Here is a 19125-nt window from a genome sequence, read left to right on the forward strand (position 1 = left end):
GTAAAGTATTCTTCTCAAAAGTTACTCGTACATTATCAATAGCAGCAGCTCCCAACACTGTTCTGCTCAGTGGTCAGTCGCTTCTCCAAATCTATGCCTGCTGCAGCTTCTTTTTTGTCTGTATGTCATGGTTTTCATTTGTTTGATCACCTTCTGGATATTAATTCATTTTGCAGGCCTACTCAGTAGTTTATTGTTTTTTTATTCTAAAAGTAAGTAGATAACATAGTGTAATGCATACTTAAGTATGAGTATAATTACAGACCTGAAAAAATGCTCATAAATGTACAAGTACCAAAAAAAGACTTAATCAAAGTAACTGAGTAGATGTAATTAGTTATTATTTTATATGTAGCTACATGTGGTTTTGCTTATGTACTTATTCAATATATTTGTTTAGGCGCTGCATTTAAGTGATTTACTACCAACTTGCGGCAGTCTTTGTGTATAGGCTTACTTGAAAATAAATTTTCCTCTGAAAAACTTAGACATAACACAAAAAGGAGGGCTCGTCCGGGATTTGAACCCGGGACCTCTCGCACCCTAAGCGAGAATCATACCCCTAGACCAACGAGCCACGTGACAACACAAATCACGGTTACAAACAGAAAGCCCAATATTTATGGTAAAGTTGACCAAATGGGCAACATGAACATGTACTGTTTATTGTTTGTCTGTGTCCAACACACATTTCTTGTCAGTTGTTCACTATTAGCCTGCAGGACCCTAAAGCTTTATCATGACCAACTTAAGACTGAATGGAAACTGTGAAGTTTGGTGCAATTCCAACGGTTTAACGGTCGAGTCAAAACTTAAGTACGCCACACTAAACGTAGTATTAACTGACATGAATGCCTGTCCGAGCAAAATTACTGTCCATTAGCTACAACAACTTCGGGTGAATTCTATGTCCTCTTACCTCGGTTGACTGATATCGTGGCTGGTGTCAATCCTCTGTGATTTTGGGTGTAAGTTTGTGGTTTTTGTCCTACGACAGAAAACAAATTGTGAAACAGGGTAGAGTCAAGACGCAGAAGAGCTTTCACATTAGGAGAAACGGACGGGACGGATGCATTGGGGATACAGGTAAAGGCAGGGACGACAACACCAGATTTCTCTTTAACTTGATTAATCTGTGTTTTGTGGCAAAGTTAAACGCTGAGAGATAATTAGTACCCAACGAAAACACGTGTGACTTCGAATTAGTTTTGTGTTGAATTAACGGTCGGACCTGTGGAAAGTTCGACAGAAAGGACCGTTATTTTAAAATTAACACACTGTTTTTACGTCACTGAACAGCCGCCAGAGGTCGTCGCGCGCTGTCCAGAAGAAGCTGCGGGAGGAAGCAGAGGATCCCAACGACGCGAGAGGTCTCACTCCGTCTTACTTCCGTCTTCGTTTAAATCCCGGTTGAGACAAAACTGCCCGAGCTTTTTCTCTGCTGCCCGAGCTTTTTCTCTGTTTCTGTCTCAACATATATATATATATATATATATATATATATATATATATATATATATATATATATATATATATATATATTTTAATAGAATTAATGATCACTGAATTGGTTCATCAGTTAGTTTTTCATTGTCCTCAAACTATTTTGTCCTTTTTTCAGCGATGACTGTTTTAACTGCTGTCCTCAGTTTGTCTTTTTATTGTTTATTTCATGCCTGGAGCAAAACATTTGAAATAAAAATAATTTCAAAAAATACCATATGAGAATCTTACTTTGTAATCATGAATATACTTTAGTACAACATTTTCCCCTTTCCTCAAACCAATGTAGGCCACAAAAATGCAAAATAAATAAATAAATAATAACAATAACAGCTGTGCTAAAACAAAATATACAGTGGCTTATAACATTTTTTGAGACTTTATATATGTGAATTATCTTTGATTTCATAATTATTTGTATGAGTCCATACCCCAGAAAAAATAGTGTCAGCTTTATTGTTAATTATTTAAAGCCACAACAAGGAGTTTATAATTAGTTATGCATCAGTCTCGATTTAACACTGTTTACATAAGTAAACAAGGTCATCTGGAAGATGATCAGCCATTTATGTATTCTTCATGTCAGCCACCAGGTTGGATTCTCCTTAAAATCAGATGAAAGAAGCCTGTCTTTGCATTTTGGCAGGCAAAGTTACAGTGAGTAGCCTGATAGCCAGTTAAAAAAAATACAAGAGAAAGCTTTTCTTTAGATAATTTTGTTTTTGATGGTGGATTTTGTAGCTATTACGGTGGAAACACTACTGATTTTGTCCACAGGAGCCTCCAAAACTTGTAGCTTTAAATACACATTATGGAGGGAAATATACTGACATAAAGATCAAAGATGATAAAGTATCAATCTTCATTTACAGTCAGTGAGGGAAACACACATCAACCACCGAGGATTAAACAGTGTTTGTTGAGGCTGACACTTTCATTAGACTGGTTCATTAACTGATCCATTAAACTCACATTATTGTGGGCTTTAAAGATCAATGGTTGCAAATAAACACAATGCGTGCCGTAGAGCAGCTTTAACTGATTGCAAATACGATTTCCCTTAAAGACTGACGACCACGTGTGACACCTGATGGCTGTGAAGCACAGGGGTAGGAAAGCAGGTCACTGATGTCATGCATATTGATAATGTCTGATGTCATTAGCGCACATTGCTGATTGCTGTTACGTGAATTAGCTGCTCTAGTTGGCTGCCAATATTATTGGAATTTTAGATGCCTGTACACATGAATGATTTCCTATCAGAGCCATGTGATAGAGCTTCTGTATCTTGTCCATTCCAACGAACTTAAAGTCATGTTGACATCAAGATGAACAAATTTTAATTTTACTCATGAGTTACTACCATTTCTAACAGTCAAAAGGGAGCCTTATTGTAAGGTGTAAAATATATCAACATTTACTAATCACATTTAAAAATATAGTTATCTGCAGCAGTTTCTTAAAAAGTATAGACTCATATACACACAGTCCCTTTCAATCATCACTTATGTCACTCCTTATCTGCAGAGATCCTGCCCTCTGCCTGCATTTCCATTATTTAATCCTTTTGTGTGTGTGTGTGTGTGTGTGTGTGTGTGTGCGTGGGACATTTCATCAACCCAGACTGTCGGTATTTGATGCCCTGATGTATTTATGAACCTTTATGAAAAGTTTAAAACTGTGTATGCTGAAAATGTCAAGTAAAACAGTACTGCCAAAACAAAGTATATGAATCTGGTAATTTGATACACTGATTTGCCATATGAAACTTTTAACTATTTTAAAAGTAGGATATGCCAATAGTGGTTAAATGCTAGTTATTTTTTAACAAATATCTGATGAAGCTGGCAGGTATAAATGCTGCCAATAGAGAAGACAAAGTAAGCTCATGTGGGCTCACTATTTTGCAAGCAGCATGTTCTTGTCGTTTTTATCTAATGTGTTGCAGAAGCTTATTAATGATATATAAAATATTTACAACCTAATAAATAACTTATTTATAAACATCATCAATAAGCATAGTCTTATAAAAAATGGTACCTACTTTTGTAACAAGAGTTTTTGGTTGAAAAAGTAAAGATGGGTGTCAAAAACCACAGAGTAGGATTGTGCAGACCAGTATGTGATTTTTTTTTCTTTTTAACTGAGTGAGTCATCTGTTAAATAAACAATCTTTGATTTAATTGGTGGAATAGGTGACACTTTTCCAATCACACCCACTTTGTTATTGCTGTTTGTTTTCATGAGACTGAACTTGGTTATTTTCACATTCAGTGGCTTTGAAACAGCATACCATTTGTTTGTGTGAGCATTACAGCATTCTTGCAACTACAAGTAAAAACTCTCAAGGATGCAAAGAATAGATATTTTTTTTATTATTATCATTTTATTATCATCAAGAAGGTGCACCAAATTCAATAAATTAACAGCTCAATATGAAAGCAATAATATTCAAACACTGCAGAAGTTTATGACACTTAACTGACAAGGGACTACGTTCTAATAGCATCTACCAAATTCTATAAAAATGTGGCAATGTTTTTTTTTGTATCTATTAAAATGCACTACATTGATCGCTGAGCCTGGAGACCCATTGGGCTTGGTTGCTGGGTGAAAGGTTGTGTTTTTGTTGACGTCCACGGATGCTTCATACATATAGATGTGGAGGAACTACGGAGGACGACGCCCTTGGAGGCTCTCGCTCGATGTGTTTGCTCATGTAGCAGATGGCAACCTCAATGCAGACACCCAAAGCAGGCGGGGTTGGCACATATTTCACAAGGATCCGAAGGCGTGATGATATACACTGTAAGGTTCAAGAGGAAAAAGAAATATAAATATTCATCTGACCTAAAAGATGTTTTTGTACCTCCTGGGGCCCAGCTTTTCAGTTGTAAGAAATACTGCTAATACTGATAAGACGATGCATATCCGAATATGTCTCAATATGGCAACAAGGGTGCCATCTGCATCTAATAAGCTTTAATGGTCCCCAGAGACTGTGTTTGCACAGCTTTCCACAGGCCTCTTGTCTGGTATTATTATTCTAGAGCCACTTAATAGTGCAGCAGTTGCAGGATGTGCATAACACAACGTGTAAACAGTGACCTCCTGAGTGATCCCGTGTCTGTCTTTAATCTCAAGTCTGAAAGAGGGCGAATGCCTGATAAGACTGACATTAAACAGCGTTTCTAAGAACCTGTTTGCAAGGCTGTTTCATTTCTGAATTTGACAAAAGTTAATTGTTGACACTGATGCTTACTGAGCAGGTAGTTCAGCAGGTGGCGGGTGGGTCAGCAGGTTGTGTATTCAACAAATAGTTTGACATTTAGGGAAACATGTTTACTTGCTTTCTTGCCAAGAGTTAGATGAGAAAATTCACCCAGCTTTTATGTCTTTTCACCCAGCTTTTATGTCTTGCACAGATACAACTCATTGATTAGTAAGCTTGATGCCCATGGCACACTAAGCAAACACTCTCCAACAACAGGGAACAAATAATGTTGGTGGCTTTATGTGTTTTTAAAACTAACTGCATCGCCAAACAATTTAAAACAAAGACAAACGGCCATGGTTCACCAAACAAACATCAGTGTCTGTTGGAGAATGTTTGATTGGTGTGCTGTGGGCTTTAGAGATATGGCAGGTGAATTTTATCATCACTGGAGAGGTGTTATTTCCACCCAAAGACTGTTCTGACTAATCTGCTCTACTGTTCTTGTGGTGGATAAACCAATCAAACACAGGACTCTTTTTTAGACTTGGTTGACTTATTCATTCCTTATTTTCTCTTTAAAAAATATATATATGTTCAGTTTTCAGTAACAGTTTGGGTAGGTTTAGGCACAAAACTGCTTGGGTTGGTTTTGGAAAAGATCACGGTTTATGGTTAAATAGATGGGCTTTCTGGCAATCACAACAACACACTGTCGAGGCAACTAGAACTAACCAATCACAGCACGGTGCTATTAGCCAATCACAGCACAGTAGGGCAGGACAAGGCAGAACAGTCTTGGTGGGGAAAAAATATTACATTGGAGAGTTTCCTTCCTATTCCACTCTGAGTGCCAAGCTAACAGCTGCACTTTATGATGTAGCCTCTTGTAAACATTGTTCTGGGTGCAGTCAAAGCCTGATATCGCTTATCTGTCTGTGCTATAAAGCTCCACTGTTAAACACATCAATGAACTTGTGAAATATTCCTTTTTTAAATAATGAACATGGATGTGCTATTGATATGAAATCAGTCAGACATAGCCTACACTGTGATGGTATCATAAATACTCTCTTTGTTTTGGATCCTACTTCAGTCCTGCAGTAGTTCTTGCTTTCTGTGATGGTCACTATAATACAATTTCTTAATACGCCTCTGTGATGTGCTGTTTAGACACCAATAGTTTTGTCTGTCACATTTACAAAATATCAGAACATTAGAGAGAGACTTTGTAATGACTTTGTAATTTTGTTGTCTTGCGGTAGTGCAATGACTGTAAAGAATCTAGAGCAACATGTAATATAATGCCATAATTTGTTTGTGCCGGAACAAACCTAATGTCCTATATTTCACATCTATTATTTCGACATTTGGTATTTGTACCTTCTTCACTCCATCTTACCTAGTCTGGAAAAAACGATGCCGGCTCCTTTCCCTTGACACACTGGCCGGAAGATCTGTGGCAGGAGAGGGTCGGCGCAAACGGCCACGACGCTTGTCTCAGCGAGGTGAGGGCTAACGTTGTCGTCCAAATCCATCAGACCCTTCAGCTTCTTCGCCGCCTCCAAGGGGAAGCTGCTGTCTCCAACCTGCAGGAGAACGGACAAGAAGCCGTTTGAAGTACAAAGAGAAAAATCTGACGCAATTAAAATCAAAATAGCAGGTGCTTTGAATTTAGAGAGAGATTATGGTGTGTAGGTGTTGTAACGGGAAAGATAAGAGGTGCGAGGGCTGAAAGTAACTCAGTGTGATCTCAGGTTTGAATTGGAAGAGAGGGGTGGATATCCACTTTAGAGGCAGAACCTGACTAGACTGAACAATTGTCTTGTTAGAGGACGTGTAGCAGGTCCTCAGATCAGCCTTAAACTGGCCTGACAACACCTGGATTTTCCAAAAAAACTTCTAAAAAAAATTTCTAAGATGCATTTAGAAAATAAAGGATAAAGCATAGTTTAAAGAGAGAAACCAACCAAATAGCCTGGATGATAAGATAAAAAGGGTCAACAACATCAAGAACAAGTGATACTCACCTTAACCTGCACACCTGAAGCTCCACTGCACACACACAGTGCCAAAGCAAGGACAACACCGAGCACTCTCATTTTCAGATGATGCAAAATGCTTCTCAGTTTGTTTCAGAGGAGTGTTTCTTCTGTGGTGTCTGCATATCTGCTTGGCCTCTTATAAGGAGTCTGGACAGATTAGTGAGTGATTTATTAACAAACACAAATGGCAGGGTGGGGGGAGTAAAGGTTGAGGGGAGCACTGATCTGAGCGATCAAAGATAACTAAAGACTGGATGACTTTAAGTGCGCTGGATCCTCTTTTTGAGTTTATAACCAATAAATTTGTTTATAACCTCTATCTCTGTTGTTTCCTCCGTCAGCACAATATTTCATTACTGACTTTGGGTTTTATTCCAATGCGTCCAACGCCTCAGCGCCGCCTAATAAATCTCATCCCTGTCTCTCTCCCACAGATATTCGTCACAGAGCTGTCTGATAAGGAGGCGGTCATATACGTACAGAGCTTATCCATATAGGTCAGTCATTTTAATGGCTGCGAGGTTTGCAGATGATGACGTTTTCCAAGTGCAAATGGCAACTCTTTTTGACTTTGGTGACGCAGTCAGAAAAACGCACACTGATGCAAAGTTTGCAAAGTTCTAGAACATAATCTATTTTTATTAAAAATTAAAATACTGTTTGTTGAACTATGGCAATCTTTTGGGGAAAAAATCAATACTAGTATTTCAAAATTCAGCGTATTAAAAATGATACCACAGCAAAAAGAAAAAATATCTAGGCACACAAACTAGGATTTCTTTTTTGAAATGATTAATAACGTGCACATAGTGCTGACGCTGAAAAAGTCGCTGAACACTGAACAGTTTTGCTGTGTTGCAAACCAAATTTCAGGCAGAACAATAAAGACTGACCTGCTCTAGATCCAGTGCTTGCAGTACTATCAAACGTTAGTATTATATTGTTTTTATGTGAATGAATCTAAAAACTTCTCATGGACCCCCTGGATGTCCTGTTTTAATTATAAACACACGTTCTCCCTCAATTCAAAATGCACAAAATTCAACAAATTAATATTTTTCTCAAACATACTACAAGGAGTTTTTAATTCAACAGTCTAAGTCTCATCAGTTTAATTCTGATCCCTCTATATGACCTGCATAAGCAAACGTTTTGATATAGTTATTTTTAATCTGGATCGGATTCTCCCTGGAATCAGATGAAACAATTTAAGGCAAAGATTTTTCCAGGCAAAAGTTGCAGTGAGTAGACAGTTAAAAAGAAGCAGGAGGATATTTTTCTTGAAATAATTCTATTTTTGACATAAAATGAGAATTAAAACACTGTTTTTGTCCAGAGGGGCCTCCAAAGTCAACACAACATGAAAGTTCCTTGTAGTGGCGTTAAGTCAACTTTGGTGATTGACAAGGAGCGGCACTTTCCCAAAGTCGGCAGATAAAGGTCAAATCTATGACGTCACTGTGAGTCACAGTCTAAAGCTCCTCCATCAGTAATAGATTATCCTGACTGTGTGAATTCAGTGACATTGTTTCATTAGTCACATCAAAGTCATAAAATCAACACATTTTGGCAGGTTTGACTCCGGTGAATTATGGAAAAGAGGAAATCCAGGCTTCAACATTTTAAAATTTCTTTTATATAAATTTGAGACAAACTTTGCTCATTTGTGTTTTGGACAGATAACATGGACTGTTTCAGACTGAGGGTGGTGTTGGAAAAAAATGCAAAATACAAAAAGTCCCCACTTGTTCACTGGTCACACATTAACCAAAAAATAAACTATCCCACTATTCATGGGAAATGCTTTGGTTTTGTGTACAATTAGTTAATAAAGAAACAATGGTAAAAAAAAAAAAAAGCCTTATGGCCAACAGAAAAAATGGAATAAAAGTGTAATTGCTTGAATGATTAAAGCTGAACTACTAGCAAGCAATTGAAAACATAGTTAAACTACTAGTTTAATTACATGTAGTCACTGTTCTACAAAACTTTACTCTAACCCTAAACATATGACTACTTGCCTCACCCTAACCCCTACCTTGAAGCAGTGGTTCCCAAAAGTTTTTTGGCGTGCGCCTCTTCAGAAACCGAAAAAAGTTCACGACCCCCTTCCTCAAAATGATGATCAATCCTTCACAATAACTGAGGAGGCAACACATAGAAAAGGATTCAAGCTGAATTTTGGTGAAATAAAGGTCAGCATGATAGCATCAGAAGACTCTTGTTTGTTTATTTCCCCACAAAATCATTTTCAATTTGTCTCGCTTTATATTTTTTCTCTGGTCATCCAGGCCCCCAACTGAAGTGGCTCTGCAGTCCCCCACTTTGGAAACCAGCAAACCACTTTTTTCAGCTGAAAATCAATGTATTTGGGCTTTTAGTTGTGTTGTTGATTGATTCAGGTCTAAATGGTGACATTTTAGTATTGAATTCAATATATTGTGTTGTATAAATATGCCCTCTACTGGTTGAAACCTGGCTATTGTAAATTAATTTTGCTATTGGCTGATGCGGTGGCTACATTTTCTCCTTCGACTGATGATCCCATGATGAAACACAGAGGCTTTCGCACTTGTGGTGAAGTTAGTTTTAAGTTGGATATTTGACAGACAGATCCAGCAGCATCCTATCAATTTTTTTTTTTTTGCAATTATGCAATGGATGGAGTTAGGCTCAGACCTGTGGTTAAACGTACACCTACACTCCTGATCCAAAAATCTGCCCATTCCCAGGTGGGGACACAGGTTTTGTCCCAAATTGCACAAACTGTCCCCCAATTAACTGGTCTTTAGTCTGAAATGCGTCTTCAAAGATAGCTTAAGTCAGACAGACTGACACACACGCAGACACAGCTGTTAATGAAAAACCATAAAGTAAATAGAAAGTATTGTTAGGAAAATCTATAAAGACTGGAGACTTTCTTTGGTTTTCATTGACTATGCATTATATAACTCTGGGCTTATTAGACTGGGAGGACATTCAAACACATGTCAGTGAAGCCTTAAAGGCCCACATTTGTTGGGATTTATCATCAGAATAGGTCAGAAGTGGAATATAATATTCATATGTATGTTTTCATTTGTATATAATTATCTTAAAATAAAGATCTTTGTGTTTTTGTTACCTTAGAATGAGCTGTTTATATCTACAGAGGGTGCATGTCCTCTTCCACTGATGCTGCCATGTTGCACTGCCTTGTTTCTGTGTAAAGTTCTCCTACACGTGTGGCAGGTGAAAGTACGGAGAATTCAGAATACAGAAACTGATTTTGTCAGGAAAAAATCAGGTTGATTAAGTATAGATCGTTCCATGTCTGCCAGACAATATGCAACATAACGTGGGATTTGAACTTAAAAAGCTGGTGAAATATTAAAAAATGAGAATGAGAGCGCTATTTGGATCAGCACAGGTCCCAAAGTAGACAATTAAAGGATGTGCCGCACATAAATCGAATTCTCAGTCGTTAATGGAAAGGTCCAGTGTGGCTCCTGGCAGACAACAGAGTGAAATAATCCCCCTACAAGCAGAAATAAGCTTCAGTGCTCTTCAATATGGCATATACTCCACAGACCTGCGTGGAAAACAGATATTTCCTGGTAAAACAGGATGAAAGACAAAACAGCATGAGACCCTCATAAAGGAGAGTTATAGCTTTGTTTTCATGGGGTGTGTTTGGGATATTATTTGATCCTCCCTGATGCTTGGAGATGTACATGTGCAACTCAGAAGCTGTGAATAGGAAGGATACAAAATAGATAAGACAGACAATACAAGAAGTTCTAAAGTATGCAGTAAACAGGATGGAGGGTGAGTAAGCTGGTTATGTGGTAAATCTCAAGGTAACAACTGAATCAGAGAGAATGTAAAAATGTAATCAATGAGAGTTGTTTAAATTCTTTAATTCATAAGTTGTGGGAGGATTCTGAACAATGACGACATTCGCTAACCAAAAGTTTCTTCTAAGTAACAGGTGAAAAGGAAGCACAATGTAGATAGGATATTTACTTTTTTTTAAAGAGAATATTTAATGAAACATGAAACATGAGTCGTAGTATGTATATGTGTTTATTTTAATTTATTTTATTTAACCTTTATTAATACAAGGTGAGTTTTGCATTTAGACACATCATCCATTATTCTTTCATTCTGTTCTTGGGTCCAACACATGCAGCTGATGTGTGTGAAGACATGAGCAACCCAAGGGTCCATTTAAAATTCATGCTATTTTGAGAGTTGTTGAGTGAGGAGAAACTTTATAAATGTTGTGAAATATGGTCTACAACAAATTCTTAATTATTCTGGTCATTAAGAAGGCTGTATATGTGCTATGCACTCGTTAAGGGAGGATATTTGCATACAGAGCGAGGAAGTATAACGGCTATGGTGCATACTTAATCATTTGTGCCGTCTTGTAAATTTGGCATTAAATACGGCACATTGAGTTGTTTCTTTCATTGCAACAACACATTGTGTTACTGTGAAGAGCAGACAAGAGAGAGGCTCTGTGGTGCACCAGGAGGCACACTTTTACTTTCTCTTTTTGCTTTCTTCATCATCTGCGAGGTGAGAACATCAGGTTTGTGCAGTAAAAGTAAAAGTGCGCATCGTCCCGGTCATAGTTAAGGTATAAAATCCCAGCACACCATGGAGCTTCTTTCCTGTCAAGCTGCCGAGAGTGAAGGTAAAACACGAGGCTCTTTGTGGGTTGATAGAGGAGAAAAATGTGGCGCTGAACTAAAAAAGAAAGAAAGAAAGGAATGAGTGAACAGCCAAATGGAAAGGACCGGAGAAAACTGTTCACTCAGCATGCATCTGAAGATGCATTGTAATGCAATACCAACGTCTGAACAGTGCAAAGGAGTCAGTTCCTTTATGTATTCAATGAATGTAGATCAAACTTTAGAAGACTTGTCATAGGCCATGTTCAATATGGCTTGTTTTCATTCTGACAGTCTGAAAGAAAAAAGCGGCAGACTGAGTCATTTATATGATATATAAAACTGACCAAACTATAGGTTTAGTGAAAGCAATCAGAGGACGTATGAGTTTTTCGGTTTTTAGGTGGTATTGCAAATTATTCAATGTCAGTGCTGCACTAACAGCAAAGGCAGTTCTCCTGAGATCAGTTCTGGTTCTGGGCTCCTGAAACATCAATCAGTCGCTGGGTAAATAGGGGCCAAAGCTGCAAGGATGATAACCGACCAACAAGGGCTTTTCAGATAAATACGTAGTGGTTATTATGTTGCTCAGTCAGGGAGGGCCAACTAGCCTCATCACATGAACTGGTGTGTGGTGAGTGTTGTATTATCACCTGTAATGAACCTGAGTGCAGCGATGAATGGACTATAGGTACATCAGAGTGGAGACAGAAGCATGTGGATGATATGGATGATACCCGCATAATTCAGCTTCAACAACCCTCTTTGCACAGCTCAGGGTCGCTGCTTTTGTGATACATCAACAGGTTTTTGACGAGCCACCACTCACGGTCTACATTTTTGGGGATTTGTTTTCTTATTTAATTATTTCATTTACATTCAATGTTCATCATCCTTCACGTCCAAATGTTTCACTGCTTCTCCAACTGCCAGAATATAAAGCTTGAGGTCAAGTAAAGCCCTTTTTATTAAGTTTCTATTCAATTCCATATAATATTTTGCCTAAAACTGGTCAAATTTGAACATTATTCATAGAAAAAAGTTACATATAGTGAATTTATTTTAAATATACAGCAAAAAAAAAACCAAACAAAAACAAAAACAAAAACAAAACAAAACAAAGAAAAGGGACCAGAATTGGCTTTGTTGGCATTGCTGCACATCCATACTGTAGTGCACAGCATGTATTTTACACACTGGCCGTATGCTCTTATCACTTCAGATATACACGCTCGTCATTACATTAATTATCTGCCTTCAGGCATAAAGGCTGTGTGTAAATTGCAGTTGTCGGAGCGAGTATAGGGTGTAGAGTGCACTGGTGCCCTCGACTGACAGTATATCTGTATAATGAGATAGTTTAGCTGAGTCAGGTAAGATGTAGAAAATAAATAATTCACAACACATACCACGCTTACACTGTATATACAGCAAGCTGAAATGTAGGCGAAGGAGTATAATAATGACAGAAAGTTCAGGGGCAACAGCATGAAGTAACTCCAACTTTCTTGAGTGAGTCAAGCATAAAGACAGCAAAATAATCTGTGATGCAATATGACACAGCACAGCTACACAGTATACAGTGTTTAATGTTTGCAAACTTTTTAATACCTGTACTCACAATACCCTTTCTGGATATACGCTTCTTGCTTTGTCTGTCAAAGCACTTTGTACACTGTTTTTAAAGGCGCTATATAAATAAAGTTATTATTGTTCTTCTTCTTCTCAGAAACGTCTGAAAGCTGTAGTTTTGCAGAAGAATAAAGTTCCATTGTAAATACATAAAATAAAAATAAACTAGAAAATAAACAAATACTGTCATCGTTGAGAACTGTCGCCAACATGCATGTGTATCTCATTGTAGCATTTAGCTCACTGTTTTGGTTTTATGTGTGGATGTTTCCTGCTCTCGTCAACTCCTGTAGGCAGCCATTTCTGGCAAAAGAGCTCTGATGAAGCCCTGTAGGCTACCTGCCCATCAAAAAACTACAAGAAGGCAAAAGTCCCTTTTCTAAAGCCTGTTCAAGTTGGGAATGATGTGCCATTATTTTGTTGTTCCACCTTTAGCCAGCAGCAGAGGTAGTAACGGAGCCAAATGGACGAAACGAGGGTGAGACGTTTTGATGACTTGTTATATGTGCGATCCACCACCGGGGAAATCAGCAGCTCGCTGAAAAAAGAAGAACAGCAACCAAAAAAGTCTGCAAATTGGGGAGACAACGATGTCCTGAGGCTCCATACCCAGGCTCTGTTCCAGAGCAAAATCACCAGGGATGCACTATTGTCTATAAAGTGGGCTGACTACAGCCATGAAAAATTGTGTGTGTGGTCCCTGATGACTAGATTATGCTGGAAAATTCTTAAGTGAACAGAGTGTGTCGCTCCCTTTCAGCAGCAGTTTCCTTTGAGTCAGAACAGCACCAATGAAGTGTTCATAAATGCTCCTTGGAAAAGTGCCTCACCAGAGCACAGTGTCATTACATAAAACTGTTCTGTCACGGTCCTGGGATTTTTGTGTATTCACTTACTGCTTCATTTTTGGTAAAGTCTTCCCTTGTGTGTCTTTGTCATCCTTATTTCCTGTCTTTGCGTGTTTTGAGCTCTGATTGTTTGAACCTGTCCCTGATTGTTTTCACCTGCCCCAATCAGCCTCCCAGAGTCTTAATTTTATCTCTGTTCCGTTACCAATTGGTCGTGTGTATGACAGGCATCCTGGCATATCCTTGAATTTCCATTTGTATTTTTGCATGGTGTTTTTCCCTCTGTGATGTTTTTTTATGCATTGTTACCTAATTTGTGACTTTTGGATTTCATCTTCATAAGCCCCTCCGAATTCTTGTTTTCAGTTGACCAACTCTGACACGACCACACGTGAAACAGCAGGCTTACAGCATAACCATGCAGACATCTACACACATCAGACTGGTCAGTCACAACTCTATATTCTGCTTTTTTTTAAAGGAGACGTCTGGTCACCAGGGCTCATCATAGCCTCGCCAACCTTTCTTTTCAGCAAAAGTTGCTCATGTTTTATTCTTGAAACTCATTGACCTGCAAACATCAGTTACTAAACTATGATCATGTACAAGGTGGGATCCATTAGAATTATTTGTAAAATAGTCAGTCTGATATAAACATAATTTCTATCATTATTATAATTGCCTAATAGAAAATCATGTCTGTCTTTGTGTGCAGATTTATGGTGATGTATTCTTGTCATGATGACATTTCCTGAGGTAAAGATTTCCGTTTTCTGCAGACACCTCGGATGTGTGACCTATCACCTTGCATTTGGCATTTATTATTCATATTTCAACTGAGGGTGGAAAACATTAAACTGAGGGTGCAATGCATGCTTTTGCACCCTCGTAGAACCAGACCTGTCCTTATACTGTCCTGAGCACAGGACGAGACCAACTGCTACATAACAAGGACGATAAAGACCATTGTTATTGTTTACAAAGCAATGTCACTTGCATGATTAGAAAGTTGAGGTGTTGTCATGACTCTTTTTCCTCCGGTATGTTTGTTCAATGTAAAAAAGTAAAGCTGGTGTGATTCTTTACAGCAGTTTTGCAGAATCTCAGGATGTTAGTGACTAGCTCATGAAGAAAGTTGACCATCTAGAAGTTGAAGACCTTGACAGGTTTCTCAGGAGGAGGAGACCAAAATAGAGCTGAAAGGCCAGTACATTCAAATGTCTGGTGACCGTAGACATGACTACTCTGTGCCTGCTGGATATGTGAATAAGCAAGTGATTGCTAAGAGCTTATATTAACAGTAGCCTGTGTTTGTAAGCTTTCTAATGGCTTCTGCCCCCAGCTGGCCAAAAATTATTTAAGGCATCTTGATGTATATTTTTGAGACTGGGAATAATCTACAAATAGTAACAAAGAGTATACAATAAAAATAAACAGAAAATAATGAACATAAACAGACATAAACAGTAAAATAATGTTTTGAATTTGCAGGAAAGAGTACAATGCACACAATCTATCAATGAAGGCTTTTTATTCAAAACAATGTTAATAGAAAAGAAAAATGAAAAAAAGGAACTTCTCTTTTAAATACGTATATAAAGCTTGGAAAGACAGAAATGTAACAAACAATGTATATTTCAAAAAATAAAATGTATGATAAAGAACTGTCAGCAGAAAAAATATAGTGGCAAATATCCTATAAAGTAACAGTTTGCAAAAAAAAAACCATACCTCATTTTATCTGACTTTTTTTTTTCTTTTTTTGGGCCTTGTCAGTCTAATAGTGACTTTAGCGACCATTTGGATAAAGTACCCAATGGACCAGAGTCAAAGTCATCGTCTCATTATTGCAGGCAAAATATTTTAGAAATCCTCTGAAATAGTTTTGAGGGGGAGGAAAAATCACACATCGTAAGCTTGGCAAGATGTTTCTGGCTTGCTGCGTTTGTTTAGCAACCAGTGCAGGCTGCAAAGGCGCAGATCTCACAGACATCCATGGGAACCAGGGCTGAAACAAACACAGGAAAAGAGAGAGACATCAGGCACACTGTTGAATCACCTGCAACTCAATCATTCAATCATTCATGACCACAAAGACTGTTTTTTTGTTCAGTATATATTTCCGGGAGTCTCACCTAGTCTGGAGAGGGATGCAGATGCTCCTCTCTGCCTGCAGAGGGGCAGAAACTCCTGTGGGAGCATGGGGTCGGCACAGAGGGACACGGTGCCCGCCCTGAGTCGTGGGCTTTGTTGTCCCATCAGAGTGCTGCTCTTTGTCAGCTCCTGAAGCCTCTTGACGCCCTCCAGTGAGAAAGACAATCCATTCTCCTGGAAGAAAAGGCAGATTTTGGAATTAAAGAACTTAACCAAATGCCAAGTTTGCATTTTTTCAAACAATGTGATATTACAAAAGTATGTGGCAGAGATTTTCACTGTTTTAGCTTCGTTTGGAATCCTTGAGAGTAAATAATGCAGGTTTGTACAGCAGCTGAGACATTTCTGCACTTAAACCTACATGACCTACAGATAAATAGGGATACTGCTTTTTCTAATAAATATAAATTTGCCAAGGCCAGGCAGATTCTTCATGAAGAAATCACAGAAATGTTAAGTGATGCACTCACTTCAACCTGCACGGCCTCAGAGGTCCACCCGAGAGCCAGGACGAGGACAGCGATGGTAGCGATTGCGGCCTTCATGGTGACAGTTGAGAGTAGTTTTGTCTTGTAGCGTGTTTGTCTCTTGCTGTGTCTTGGTGTGCTCAGCAGGTGCTCAGCTCGGTGTCTGCTCTCCCTCCGTCCACAGGGCCTCCTTTTAAACAGTTCTCCCCTGCAGCTTGGCTCATGTGACCAGAGGTGGGAGCAAAGTTTTTCTCACGGGTTAATGAGTAGTGATAGGGTTTTACAGGGTCGTAAAGGAGAATTCATAAATCCTACTTTGACCTCATCACCTGTCTGATTATTTTTTATGGATCTGTGGCTCACTCGGCCTCTCTGTCCTGCAGAATTGATCGCACCTCCGTCTCTGTTAAACAGTTACCTTTTGCTCCATTGATGATGACGAAGCCACACCAGCCCATTGTTAGAAAGTCCTATTACTCACACATATGCAAATTACTGAACTTTGTTATATATGCTGAAAAGTTTGGAAGTCCTGGGGCCATATTACAGAAACTTTCTAACTTGCAGTTCCTATCTTAATTATTCTGTAACCACGGTAATTAAGGTTAGCACCTGCCTTAGGAAATGAAAGCCAAATTTGTATTACACAAACATCCTTACAAACATTAAATAAACTCTCCTACTAATCCTACTTTAAGATAGCTGTTGAGCTGTCCTAACTTTCACTTTTTACCTGCAGCAGCATGTTGAAGTAGCCAACTTACTAACTAGTTAAGACTAGCTTACAGTGGTCACGAACAGCAGCTAACAGTAGTATTTGCTGACGGTAGTGTTTGCTGACAGTACGATAGTGTTCGTGAGCAGAAACTAACAATAGTGTCTTCTGATGAAGAGTTATCTTTCCTCCAGAACCCAGAAGGTTTTTTTCAACGGTAGTCTATCAAATAGTAGTAGTTTAGTATGTGGTGTACCTCAGAGAAGTTGTTTGGGACCATTCTTCTTTGCAGTTTTTGTTAATAGCTTGCAAATTAATGGTATAATGTTTATTCATGTAATATGTTTTGTACGTTAGATGTTGACCCCTGGAAATTATTGACTAATGAGGATCCTTTAAATAAACAAATAAATAAAACTCAATAATCAATAGTTTTAGCTGACTTGTTTAATCCATATGGCTGCTCTGTCATGTCAATGTATGCAGACAAGAACTATTATTTTAGCCCTCCCTCTTTCTTTTATCTCCTGACTTAGCGTTATTGTAAATTTCCCTAAAAAAAAATTTCTCTACAGATGTTAACAAACCCACCAAAACATCTGTATCGAGTTAAGTGCCCATTGCTGTTTTTTCACTGATTTTTTTTTTATGTTTAAGTGTTTGTTTCAGAATGTTAAAAAAAGAAGGCTACAAAGTTGTTAAACTTGACAAAATGAGAAAATTAGTGTTGGTTGCTAGGTAACATACATGAGAGTTGATAAGCGATGGTGGATTGAGAATTAAAGATTTTCTAACCTGAAATACGATAGGATAAAGTAGGATAAGATAGGATTACTAATTAGGAAAATCCTCTTAACTCTGAACTTAAGAAAGGAAATGTATGTAATACGGCCTCTGTATCATATACTATTTAGAAGAAAGTCCTATGTTTTTATACACAAATGTGCTGTTTTTACACAGTTTATTACTTATTAAATATTACAGAAAAATACATGCTGCTAAATTTCATGCCAGCTGCCAGTCTTAAGAGGGAAGACATACTCAACTGCATCTATCTAGGCTAACACACCATTAAATCTATATGCAAATATTATTTTATCCCATGTGGGCTGCCTGCAGAGCTCTCATTAAGCGTGTGCTGTGGAATAATCAGATGGTACTTACTAAATGCTGGTGCATGAGATGAGTGTTGCTTCTGCTGCAAAAATAAATAAATAAATAAATAATGTTAACTTGATTTATTTAGCCCTTGAGCCTGACAAGATCTGAATTAATTATTTGTAACAAATGTGAGACGTGTAGACTTCCTAAAAGGTTTTTACACTAACAAGACGCTGAATGTGTAGAACAACAAAGGCGTTCAGGACGTCGGTGTGGGTTGAATCACAAGATTAAGAAAAGACTTTGCAGATCAGCCCGTTGCTGCAGATAACATGAATACCTATACATGTACTTCGCCGGAGGTTTTAGTAAACACTTCAGCGCAGACATACCGCCTACTGCAGGAATCAAACCTGTGACCTTCCAGTAATGGCACGACTGTCTACTCGCCATGCTCTCAAGGACAAGGGGAGGCAGCGAAAAAAATCAATTCACTTCGCTTATAAGTGACACCCTGACACCGTGTGTGCACCCACATACACAGCGGTGTTAGGGTGCATCAATCCCGTGACTCATCTGTTTTTAATGAACTCATTAAACATGATTCTTTACGCAGAGCATGAAGGACCTGTCTACTGACCAGACATGGGGTGGCACCTTGAACCTCAGCTGTATTATTATCATCAGGTTTTAATTTCTGTCAATTAGAAGTGGTGAACTCAAACAGAAAAATCTAATTCTCTGTGTCTATTACTTAAAGTAATCATTTCTGAAGTTGTGATTTGTGA

The 19125-nt window shown here is 38.3% G+C and overlaps 2 protein-coding genes and 1 non-coding gene across 3 annotated transcripts; all 3 read right to left on the reverse strand.

Moving 5' to 3' along the window:
• Positions 1-505: 505 nt before the first annotated feature.
• Positions 506-577, reverse strand: trnap-agg (transfer RNA proline (anticodon AGG)). The gene has a single exon. It is a non-coding gene; the product is annotated as a tRNA-Pro (tRNA).
• Positions 578-4050: 3473 nt separating this feature from the next.
• Positions 4051-6904, reverse strand: LOC146332096 (guanylin-like). Its single transcript, XM_084745612.1, has 3 exons — positions 6748-6904; positions 6120-6306; positions 4051-4309 (listed from the first exon to the last, which is right to left on the reverse strand). The coding sequence occupies exons 1-3, from the start codon at positions 6817-6819 to the stop codon at positions 4239-4241; spliced, it is 330 nt and encodes a 109-aa protein (XP_084601738.1). The 5' UTR covers positions 6820-6904; the 3' UTR covers positions 4051-4238.
• Positions 6905-15414: 8510 nt separating this feature from the next.
• Positions 15415-16702, reverse strand: LOC146332097 (guanylin-like). The gene is made up of 3 exons (XM_084745625.1): positions 16525-16702; positions 16036-16228; positions 15415-15908 (listed from the first exon to the last, which is right to left on the reverse strand). The coding sequence occupies exons 1-3, from the start codon at positions 16597-16599 to the stop codon at positions 15850-15852; spliced, it is 327 nt and encodes a 108-aa protein (XP_084601751.1). The 5' UTR covers positions 16600-16702; the 3' UTR covers positions 15415-15849.
• Between the last annotated feature and the right edge of the window lie 2423 nt (positions 16703-19125).

This window comes from Lutjanus erythropterus, chromosome 2 (assembly GCF_056507025.1).
Source record: "Lutjanus erythropterus isolate fLutEry1 chromosome 2, fLutEry1.hap2, whole genome shotgun sequence".
Taxonomy (NCBI): Eukaryota; Metazoa; Chordata; class Actinopteri; order Lutjaniformes; family Lutjanidae; genus Lutjanus; species Lutjanus erythropterus.